Source organism: Diabrotica virgifera, chromosome 6 (genome assembly GCF_917563875.1).
Source record: "Diabrotica virgifera virgifera chromosome 6, PGI_DIABVI_V3a".
Classification (NCBI taxonomy): Eukaryota; Metazoa; Arthropoda; class Insecta; order Coleoptera; family Chrysomelidae; genus Diabrotica; species Diabrotica virgifera.
Genome location: NC_065448.1, coordinates 242,547,298 through 242,560,037, shown reverse-complemented (window position 1 = coordinate 242,560,037; position 12,740 = coordinate 242,547,298). Strand labels below are relative to the sequence as shown.

Here is a 12,740-nt window from a genome sequence, read left to right as displayed (position 1 = left end):
ATATTTTCAAATCGATTTTTATAGAATACAGTGTATTTTACCGACTTTAAGTAAGAGTAACTTTTAGTAATAGAATACCTCATAATTTAATAATCCAGGGTCAAAATTGCTTAAAAGATAAACAAAAAAAGTTATGCGATAAAATATCCGTTGCCCTGCCCAAAACTGACGCCTATGACCACTACTATATACATTCGCAATAGATGGAATCGATTTACATATCTCTGAATTGTATTTAAAAGAATAAAGATACAAGTACAGTATTTCAATTGGAAGACAATGGGTATAAGCAGGTATAATATAAGGTTTCTTATTTTAAAATAGCTTGTAAAATGCAAAGTTTTTTTTAATCTGATATAATTGTACTATTACAAAAAAGTTTTTAAAGTAAACAAGAAAAGCGAATCACTAACTATTTTGAAAGACAAGCGGTAGAATTTAGGAAAGATGTTTAACTTCAAACTTGATTCTCTCAAAAGTACCAAAAATGCACTTGTATCCCTTGGCTTCTAAACGCCTTATTTCTAATCTGCAGGGCCGGCGATAACGGGCCTGCAAGGGATGCATTGCAGGCGGGCGCCCCTGTTTGGGGGGCGCCATAATAAGCTTTTTTTCTGCTGGTATTATGTAAAATACTAAAATAGAAAAATTATTTTTTTTAATAATTCGTCATAATAGATAATACCCTAATCGTTTTTAATACCATAATCGTTTTTCGTTTTAAATAATACCCTAATCTGTGTTTGTTTGTTAGTTTTGAATATCACATAATATACAAAAATATGCAATGCCCTGTAGAATTCTTACCATGTAGTAATATAATTTATTGATCAAAGATATCATATTTCAACTAAACAACTTTGCTCTTAAATCAGAATGCTTTGTTTATGTTCTTCAAATACCTTGCAAGTTGTTAGTTTTGTATCAGCAGTTATGAGAGGAAATGAATGATTTCTAGTAGAATAAACAAGATTGTGATACTGTTTTCTTGCCGCCTGCGCCTGTCCAATTTAAGTATTATGTACCTATTAATAGGTATCAAGTTAAATATTAATCCCATAAAATCCAACATACACATACCGGGTGTCCACTTATATTTTCTCCCATTTTAACTGCCTATAACTTCTAAACGACTCAAGATAGAAATTTTATTTTAGTAAAAGTTTTGTTTGAATGGATTGAATTTTTTATATCGCTTTTAAATAAAAAATGGCAAATTTTTGAAAAAAAAAAACGTTGTTGACTTTTTTTATTGAAACACCCAGTATATTCTTTTGTAAATTGAAAGAACAGTTATTTACCTATCCAGCGATATAACGTTTCTTAAAATCGGTTTTGAATGACTGAGCATTTAATTTTTAAAATGAGAGATGCAATGTGGAACTCACATAACATAATAGGTTTGTTCTAGCATCAGTTTCAAACAGTTTGAAACCATCAGCGAATAGTGGACCAGCGTGAGTAGAGGGGATAGCACTGGTGACTGTATTATGTTTTCTAACTGACCAACTGTTTGCTGACAGTTTCTGTCAACAAACCTAATCAATTTGTTTAGTTATGTGATATCCACGTTGCACTTCTCATTTTAAAAATTAATTACTCATTACTCAGTCATTTGACAACCGATTTTAAAAAACTTTATATCGCTGGATAGGTGAATGACCGTTCTTTAAATTTACAAAAAATATACTGGGTGTTCCAATAAAAAAAAGTAAACAAAATTTTTTGCAAAAATCCGCCATATTTTTTTCGTAATTGAAAGCGACATAAAAAGCTCAATCCATTCTCACAAAACTTTTACTAAAATAAAACATTTCAATGAAAACCGCATATTTCTATTTTGAGCCGTTTACACGTTATGAGCGGTTAAAATGGAAGAAAGTATAAGAGGACACCCAGTATTTAAAATAAACATTTTACATAAAATTTAGTTTAGAGCTCTTTTATTATGTATTTCATGTGATTATAATACAGAATAGTTTGTCAGTTGTACTCTGCAGTTAAAGAATCTAGCGTTCAATTAATATAAAATTATATCTGTTAAGTAGGTACTCAACATTATTATTAATTTAAAAGCCGAAAAAGAAGAAATGGCACAAAAAAACAATCTTAGTTCTCTTAGCCAATTTCTTAAAAAAGTTAAAGTGAAGTTGTTTTGTCAGATGATGGGTCCAATAAAACTGTAACCGAACTTTATTTACCAGGAACATTTGCAGATAGCGGGACACCGACTTAGTCAGTGCCTTGCTGTCCGGAACACATATTTTTAGGACACAAGGCCATAATCAAGTCATTAATAGGGAGAAAAGCTCTTCTAGCTACCCCTAAAATCAGGTAGTTTAACCACAAAAAGTAATACAGAGGATCTTCCATTACCCAGGGCATCCAAGGTAACGTTCATTACAAAGCTTCCTTATTCGTTATGTACTTCGATGGGGAGAGGTGGTGGTACAGCTTGGGGGTCATATAGATACGGGGTCAGGTTACGCACTGTGACCGGTTTGATCTTCGGACATGTGGGTCTCATTGTTCTATTTGAATACACATAATGTTCCCGAGGCTGGATTTGTATGAGTATCTGTGTGTGTGTGTATGTGTGTGGGGTGGGGGGCGCCTGTGCTAGTTTTGCAGGCGGGCACCTTATACCCTAGCGCCGGCACTGCTAATCTGAGACAAATTTTAGAAATAACACGGAATTTGACGTAGATGCTCAACACATACACTAGGTACATGGCAGTCTATTGACTCTTTTAACAGAGGAGAGAGGTTTACGGCAATGAGAGACCTAGGAATACCAGATCAGTTAATACTTAACACTTAACTGATGCACTTGAACAGTAAAGAGAGAATGGAAAATATGAACTGGACCAGTTGAAAAACAATGAGATAGCTTCCAAATATTTAGGAAGCATTTTCTAATGAAATCTAGTTATGACTTATGACCCTCAAAGAGATGAATTGACAAGAGATGAAGAAGAATTGGTGACTCTATGGTTCTGAAAACATCGTCAGACATATAAAAGCTAACCGGATAAGATGGGCAGGTCATGTGGTAAGATCAGAGGAAGACAGAGTATTGAAGACAGTGTTTTTGAGACCAAACGGTAGATCAGTAGGCAGTCCATAGGAAAAATATGGAAGGAAATATGGATGTTGAAGCCGATTTATCTAGGATTTGGGTACAATGGGAAATGAACAAGATCGTTGAAGATAGAGGGCTATAGTAATGATGTAACGAATGTCATTTTTTTTAACATTCGCGAATACGAATATCTGCTACCGATATTCGCGAATGCGGATGTTCAGTTTTTTTTTATTTTTGTAATGTTTTCTAAATTTATAATGAAAAGTTAATTAATATTTACTGTAGATCTATTTGAATCGTAAGCTTTATTACATAATACCAAATAATAAAATAAAGTGAAGGCTAATAATGTGATTACATTAGGTTAAGTTATCTTTTCCTAATAAAAAAAGATAAGAAGTGAATAGATTTTGATTCTTATAATCCTCTTTTGCCCAAGCTAAGAAATCTTTAACTCATGATAATTTTCTTTTAGCATTGTATTGTCTTAAAGTCCAATTAAGCAAAAATCACATTTAAAATTTTTTCCGACTCCCCAAAAAAGGCGTTTAAAAGTATGTATCTTGTGAGATACATTGGGCAGATAGGTCTTGGAAGTAGTATCCTAAGAGATACATGGTGCACGCCAAACCACTATTATATGATGGGAAAATGAAAAACAAATAACAACAGTTTACTGTAATAAATTTGTTTAATTAGAATAAGGTACAATAATTGTAAATACAAGTGTATGACTTTATCGTTTGTTATGGTATTCGTAAATCGCAATTGGCCGATATCTAAACCGTGACAATAATACCAATTAAAGATAACACTTAGTAATGTCTCATACAGAGGGAATTAGTAATAAAAACCTCTCGTGTAGGTGTAATTTGATACAAATAGATTAGTAAAGTGGTTCATTTTGTGGACCACTGTGATAAAATTTGATGGTTCAATTCCTTGTGCAGAAAAGAGATAAGATAACTCACAAACATCATCAAAAGAACTTTTGAAATTAGTAAAATATTTTAAATTAAACTTATCCGTTGTATTGTGCCGAAATTAAATTTATTTTTGAATATAATTGAGAGCCAGGAGTAAAAATCTGAACAAAAAATTACAATTTTAAAACAGAAACAAACGTCAAAAATAAACAGCCAAGAAATTAATATATATATATAGGTATGGTTAAAAATATGCGTATTATAAAAAATAACTATGTGAACTAACCCAATGTGAACTATAAGATACATTTTATAAAAGTATATTGCAAACGAACCATAAGGTATTAGTGCCTAAAACTTGTGAATAATCAAACTTAAATAACATAATAATAAGCGACTTAAATTAGTTTTCATAAAGAACATATAATAGAATAGTAACAGTAAACTGAACTTACCTCTTGTATTGATGGCTTAAAAATGGCGCGCACTTACAGAACAAGAAAATAAATTAACAAAATCTAATACTTTGACACCTTTTAAATCAAATAGAGCTTGACAACTGTATAGAGAAATAACATATGAATGTGACAGCTAAGGTTTGAACTATTGAAAAAGCCCACAATATATAAAAAATCGATTATAAAATCATGTATCTTGTGAGATAAATTGTACAAAAGAGGGTTAACCTAATATTATATTCAAATTATTTTTTTTTCTGATATTCATATTCGCAAAACATTCGCACAGATTTTGCGAATGCGAATATGCAAAAATATGCGAATATTCGTCGATGCGAATGCGAACACGAATATTCGTTACATCACATATACTGCAGGGGTGGCCAAGCACCTTGATAGTCTGAGCCATTTATCAAAATTTGAAATTTTTCGCGAGCCGCAATTAAACAATAAATTATCTAAAAATTGTAAAAAGGTATTAAATTTTTCTCTCACCGTTTGGATTGCACGAATTTTAAAGTGAAGTAAAATGGTTCACATCGTTGTTTGAAATATGAAAATAGTTCTACAAGCAGTCTTTACTAATTCAGGATACTTCGATTTTTCATCATCCTTCCATCTTTTTCTAGGACGGCCTACTGATCTTCTATCATCTCTGAAAAACCACTGGTCTTTAACGTCTTCCTCTGATATACCATATGATTTGCCGATCTTATCTTAGCTTTTATATGTCTGACGATGTTGTCAGTACCATACACCAATTCAACTTTGCGGCGTCTTCTCCACTCTCCTGTCAATTCATCTCTTTGAGGGCCAAATATCATACTGAAAACTTTGTTTTCAAATACCAGCAGCTTATTTATTTCCCACTGATGTAGGGTCCATGTTTCACTTCCATATGTAACAATTGGGCGAATAATTGGCTGTCTTCTTCTCTTCTTCTAGTTCCATGATCGTTATCGACTTGGCTACTATATTCGCTATCGTGACTTTATTGACAGCAGCTCTGAATAATAATGTAGTCGATTTTCCATACCATTGCCGTAGATCTTTCAGCCTTCTTCTACCAGGACCACGTTTACCTTGGATCTTTTTCTGAATGATTAGATGTAAATGATCATATTTTTCAGGGTGTCTCATATTGTGACCGAAGTATTCCAGCTTGTGTCTCCTTATTATATTGACCAGTTGTGTTGTTTGGTTCAGCCGTCTAAGGACTTCCTCATTTCTAACTCTGTCGACCCAAATTATTTTTAGTAGTCGTCTGTATACCCACATCTCAAAGGCTGTCAGGCGTTTAACCATAGCCTCAGTTAGAGTCCGCGCCTCTACTCCATACAGTATAATAGGAAAGATATAACAATATGTCATTTGAACTCGCAGGTCAATGTTAAGATCGTGACTGCAAAGTACGTTTCTCATTTTTACACAAATTGGATGTACAGTCTTAATTTAGATTAGTATAGTGCTGTATTCCACTCAGCTATCCGTGCTGAGACCTCTTTTTATAGGTGGTTGTCATCTGTGATTACCGCCCCCAGATTTTTAAACTCCTTTACTACTTCTAAGCTGTGGTCATTAATAGTTATGTTCTGCCTAACTCTTGGTTTTGGACTCTTGGTGCTTGGTTATTAGCATGTAATTCGTCTTGTCTTCATTTATTCGAAGGCCCAGACTACCTGTTTCTTCTTCGAGTTGTGAAAACACCTCTCTCGCGTCTCTTGTAGAATGAGGGACTGCACCTATATCATCAGCAAATGCCAACAATAGTTTTGATCCTAGATTCGCAAATCCTCCTGTCAGCCCAGATGATATTTCAGTGGCGGCTCGTCAGGGTCGGCAGTGCCGACCCACTCATTTATGGACACATTATAGATTTTTTAAATATTTAATTTAATCGGAGTTGATGATATTCGTTTCTGTGAAATAAAAAATATATCTGTGAGATAATACAGACTAAATTTTATTTATTGTTTTTAAAAGAATTCGATCCCGATACGTTAGTTAAGTGATCCCTGTGTGCTGTGCGTAAGAGACTTTTCAAATTAATGATCCTATAGCGATGCACCCGCACCCAATTGCGATTGTGTGAATTTCGGCATGCCGTCCCCAGATCGACGATTTGCTTATAATAAGAAGCTATGGAATATTAGCCGATAGGCAACCAATTATACATTCCCCGTATTTATTTGAATGGCAAGTATGGCAGCGGGTACCTTTGCCGAGCGGTGATCTGCAAACGGCAGAAAGGCACGTACAGCCACGTATTACCTTGCTAGCGCGCCCGGGATATAATTATGAAATAGGTAAGTAGTTTTATGTCGTTTAATTATTATGGATTCTATTGAATTCTTTTAAGTTGTTAGGAATTACCACTTAGGGGACAGGATGTATTGGAGCATTCGTTAAATCAAGTTAATTATAGAGAACAAATAAAATTGTTTAACAAATACGATCTGGAATTTTCTAATTTATTTTCTGACTCGAAGAATATAGCGGCGTACCTAAAACAGCACAGAATGAAAGAATCAATTAGTAGTTACATTTTGATCCTTTTCGGTAGAAGTAGACGAAACTACTGATAGAGGTAACATGTCATTCACAAGTATCAATAATTGTTATTCGATACGCGTTACGTCTAATATTTATGAGAGGTTGTTAGGTTTTCAGACGTGAGTAGAAGCCATAAGACAGAATATATTTTTGGTGTTTTAATTTAAAGGACAGATTAAAATTTTTTGATATCAAAAATAAATTGGTAAGGCAAATTTATGACGGGGCTGTCTTGATGTCCAGTGAATTGTATGGTCTCCGGACAAAAGTTAAAACAATTGCACCAGGCAAAACTATTGTTTACTCACTGTTATAAGTCATTGACCTCTTTGACTATTCCAAATTTAAAAGTTACGCCAAAGAATTTTCAAAATATCTATTAGACAAGTTCATTAAAAATTATCCATCATTTTTTAACCAAATAAAATAAGAAAATGCATTAACAGTTTTATATTCTGATCCAAATATTTTCGGAAGGTAGGATAAGTTACAGACTATGTATAATTTTATATCCTGCAATTCATTAGGTACAACAAACTGTTCCCGAAATTAATAAATTATTGTGCTCAAATGTGGGCAAATTCTGTCTCAAATGAACAAGATTTCTCTTGTCTCAAAAGAGTCAAAACGTATTGTCGAAACACCATGAAACAGGAGAGAATGTCAAACTTATCTCAAATGTCGATAGAAAAAAACTTTTAAAATCCCTCCAAAACAATAATAAATTTTACAATTACGTTATAACCCATTTTGCTACTTCGAAACAACATAGACTAGAGTTAATTTATAAACAGGTATAGTTTCTAAATTTATAGGAAAAAAATAAAAAAAAAACAAAAAAAAAACAAAAAAAAAACAAAAACCAAAGATCTATAAAATTGAAGCCTTTGGAGACAAAACCTTGCCGACCCTGTCCCTAAAGCCACGAGCCGCCACTGTGATATTTTACTTAAGGCCAAACTGAATAGCAACAGTGATAAGTGATAAGGGGTCTCCTTAGTCTTTTATATTTTTTGTTGTCAGTAATTTAAGACATTTTGAAACACAAAAATTAGAAGTGATTCAGGTACATTTATAGAGAGCCACAAATAATCCTTCAAAGAGCCACATGTGGCTCGCGAGCCACAGATTGGCCACCCCCTGACATATAGTATAGTGGATGCGACGAAGACTCCCCGAGTTATAAAGCCAGCCAAGAAGAAGATCTAGTTATTAACTGCAGCATGCTATCAAAATAGAGGGAAAAGTAAAAACATTTGTTGGAAAAGGATCATAAGACATAAAACAGCATGAAGACATTGGACGGAAAATAAAAAGTCATGATCGTCATGATAAAGTTAAACATCTTTATATTTCTTGGTTTGAGCCTTGACGCTCTGAGCTCAGTTATTTCGTAGCAAAATGTCTTATTAAAATTTTATCTTAAAAATGAGCCACAGATAATTATAGTATTCATTAAAAGTTTTCTATTTATTTTCAGTATCGAACTTAGACGAAAGAAAAGCCCTAGACAAGAGTTACTGGAAAACGAACCTACCCTTAGAAAATATGGATACAGACTGGAATTTCTTAAAAACAGAAGAATTAAAGAACCCCGAACAAACGATTCTATCGCTTTGTACAGATATTTGGACGTAAGTATAAAATAGAATTTATTTGGTCAATATACAGGGTGTCCCCGAAAATAGTGCGGTCCTTTAAGGTATGGATATAATACACAATTTAAAACAAAAAGTCCTATAACATTTTTTTCTAAAGATAACCGTTTCCAAGAAAAAAATTACAATTACAATGACATGGCAACGTAGCCTAGAAGAACTTGCTGTGACTGTGGAAATTTAACCTAATAACCCCTTGTTTATTTACTTTGAGGTGTGATTTTTGGGGTTGTTGACATCGTAGGTACCTAACTGCAAAATAATGGATATGGGTTTTGTTGATATTTACATTATTTTACCTACCAGATGCAACTGACCTACAAACCTACTTTTTTAATCTTTAGATTTTTGAGTTGCGCGTTGTTGCCAGACTTCAATTTGCATATCAAAATGTATTTTCGTTTTTTGGTCAAACGGATCAATTTAGAAAAAAATGTTATAAGACTTTTTTGCTCTACATTGTGCCTTCTACCTATACCTTTAAGGAACGCACTATTTTCGGGGACGCCCTATATAAAATTAGTTCTGTTTTTGACAAGTCAAAGGAATAGTCAAATACATATTACATACATACATTATAAAATTTTTGCGAATTTAAATAGAACAGATCCAGTCTATCATATTATAGTGCAGCCGATATGTGAAACAATTGTGCATTTAATGATAGAAGTATACAGGGTGAGGCAAATAAAGGGCCTATTAGAAATATCTCGAGAACTAAAGGCAACAGAATCATGAAAATTGGAATAAAGGGGTTTTGAAGGATGATCTATTAAATGAAAATATTTTCATTTCTTTGCAACTTCCGGTTACACCGGAAGTTGCTTATAACTTCGTTTTTTAAATGGGACACTCTGTATATTTTTACATTTTTGGATTCTCTTCGATGTCTTCTTTCTTAAAATATGAGGTTTTGTAATATTATACAGGGTATTTTAAAAGATAATTACGTTTTTTTTACTAATTTCGTAGCAAAATTCACACCCTGTAGAATTGTAGTAGTTTGACATCTAAAACTCTAATTACGTTCAAATGATTTTTAATATACTCTACTATTGTTAAGAATCATTAGTATAGCTAAATTTTTAATTTTAGTATACAGGGTTGGTCGAAACTCGGAATGAGTATTTTCTGAGTTTTCTTAAATGGAACACCCTGTATTTTAGTATTGTAATGAAATGATATTTTATGGTACTTTTTTATATCTTAAGCATTCCCTATACCTAACTGCTTTAATTTGTGCTTAATTGTTAATCGCACCAACAATCTTAACTACGTAGGTATTTTGATAGCTAAACCATTGTTGGTAATTTTAAGGATCAGTCTGGATTAATATGTATTTATTTCTGAAAAATTATTTGGGATTGAGTATTTTCACGGCCAACCTAATAAAATTTTACGTATTTTTTGGTACAATTAATGTTTAGCTTGAATCACCAATAACTCACAAATTAAAGCAGTTAGGTATAGGGAATGCGTAAGAAATAAAAAAGTACTATAAAATATCATTTCATTACAATACAAAAATACAGGGTGTTCCATTTAAGAAACCTCAGAAAATACTCATTCCGAGTTTCCACCAACCCTGTATACTAAAATTTAAAATTTAGCTATACTAATGGTTCTTAACAATAGTAGACTATATTAAAAATCATTTTAACGTCAGTAGAGTTTTAGATGTCAAACTACTACAATTCTACAGGGTGTGAATGTTGCTACGAAATTAATAAAAAAAAAAACGTAATTATCTTTTAAAATACCCTGTATAATATTACAAAACCTCATATTTTAAGAAAGAAGACATCGAAGAGAATCCAAAAATGTAAAAATATACATTTTCCCATTAAAAAAAACGAAGTTATATGCAACTTTCGGTATAACCGGAAGTTGCAAAGAGATGAAAATATTTTCATTTAATAGATCATCCTTCAAAACCCCTTTATTCAAATTTTCATGATTCTGTTGCCTTTAGTTCTCGAGATATTTCTAATAGGCCAGTTATCTGCCTCACCCTATATAATTTGGACCACATAAACTGCACATATAAAGGTTCAGATTTAGATATGAGGCCATCTCAAATTTTGCCTTTTACAAAAATGGCGGGGATTCAAAATGGCGACTATACATTGTGACTCATAGCACGATAACTTTTGAACGAGACTTCAGATTTCAACCAAATTTGGTATATAGGTTCTTTTTTTGATGTATAAAATCGAGGTCTTGAACCGGAAGAATCGGTTTACCAGAAGTTGTGTTTTTCCTGGTTTTTATGTAAAAATATGCTGTTTTTTTTTCAATTCCTTCACCCTGTATATATTATTTTTTCAAAAAGTTAATACCACCATTGAAAAGAGCGTAAAAATATTTTTTAGGAAATATTTTTAACTTTTGAGTTATGTTAATTACCATTTAATAAATGCAAAACGTATCTTCCCATGTACCTATATGCGGCAGATTCGTGCAAATATAAGAATTATTGTGCATTTAATGGTAGAAGCATATAATTTGGACCACATATACTACACATATAAAGGTTCAAATTTAGATACGAGGCCATCTCAGTTTTTGTTACTTTTACAAAAATGGCGGGCATTCAAAATGGCGACTATACATACAGTCGGAAAAATGAAAGAATACCCATGAACGGACATATAAAACACGCTGTATTTTCCTATCACCGTGTCACAAAGAAAATTGCCCAGCGCAAGTACATGTAATAATAATTATTACAAGTACTTGCGCTGGCCAATTTTTTGTATGACGCGGTGACAGGAAAATACAGCGTGTTTTATATGTTCTTTCATGGGTAGTGTGACCAATTAGCCCGAAAAATCCGGGACATGGCCCGAATTACGAAGTCGTGTCCCGGCGTCCCGGACAAGGCTTCCGGGCCATCCGAATTTTCAACATTTTGGTAAAATTCTATTTTGAAGTTTTGGATACGTTATTCTTCTAATTCACATAAAATTTAATTGGTTGGACGAAAAAAAGTCAACAATTTCTAGAATTTAATTCTAATACCACATCCAAAACGCATGCATTTTATATCGGTGGACGGTGGACTTTTTTCGTTTCTGTATTTTAATTATCCTCTTCTGAAAAAAAAATGGCCCGATTTTCATTGAAAAGTCCCGGATTTCACGTATTTTTTTTTCAGCCTTGTCCCGGATTCGACTGAATTGGAGTTGGTCACACTATTCATGGGTATTCTTTCATTTTTCCTACTGTATGTGACTAATAGCACGATAACTTTTGAACGAAACATCAGATTTCAACCAAATTTGGTATATAGGTTCTTTTTTTGATGAATAATATCAAGGTCTTGAACCGGAAGAATCGGTTTTCCAGAATTTTGTGTTTTTACTGTTTTCTGATGTAATAATATGTTGTTTCTTTTTCAATTCTTTCACCCTGTATACATACATTTTTCAAAAAGGTAATAACGCCATTGAAAAGAGTGTAAATATATTTTTTAGGAAATATTTTGAACTTTTCAGTTGTGTTAATTACCATTTAATAAATGCATAACGTATGTTCACATGTACCTATGGGCGGCAGATTCATTTTGAATGCCCGCCATTTTTGTAAAAGACTAAATCTGAGATGGCCTCATATCTAAATTTGAATCTATGTATGTGTGGGCCAAATTATATGCTTCTACTATTAAATGCACAATAATTCTTATATTATTATTTGCACGAATCTGCCGCACATAGGTACCTACATGTCATGTGAAGATACGTTATGCATGTATTAAATGGTAATTAATATAACTAAAGAGTTCAAAATATTTCCTAAAAAAATATTTTTACGCTATTTTCAATGCGGGTATCACCTTTTTGAAAAATTAATATATACAGGGTGAAATAATTGAAAAAGAAGCAACATAATTTTACATAAAAAAAAAACAGTAAAACACAAATTCTAGTAAACCGATTCTTTCGGTTCAAGTCCTAGATATTATTCAGCAAAAGAAGCAAATTCAGCAATATACCAAATTTGGTTGAAATCTGACATCTCGTTCAAAAGTTATCGTGCTATTAGTCACATATGTATAGTC

General features: G+C 32.7%; 1 protein-coding gene across 1 annotated transcript in view; it reads left to right on the top strand.

Moving 5' to 3' along the window:
• LOC126887461 (lysosomal aspartic protease-like) overlaps window positions 1-12,740 on the top strand; it is a 53,943-nt gene that overhangs the window by 8,275 nt on the left and 32,928 nt on the right. Inside the window, exon 2 of the mRNA XM_050655004.1 lies at window positions 8,503-8,656. Coding sequence (XP_050510961.1) covers window positions 8,503-8,656 — 154 coding nt within the window. The remainder of the gene's footprint in view (window positions 1-8,502; window positions 8,657-12,740) is intronic.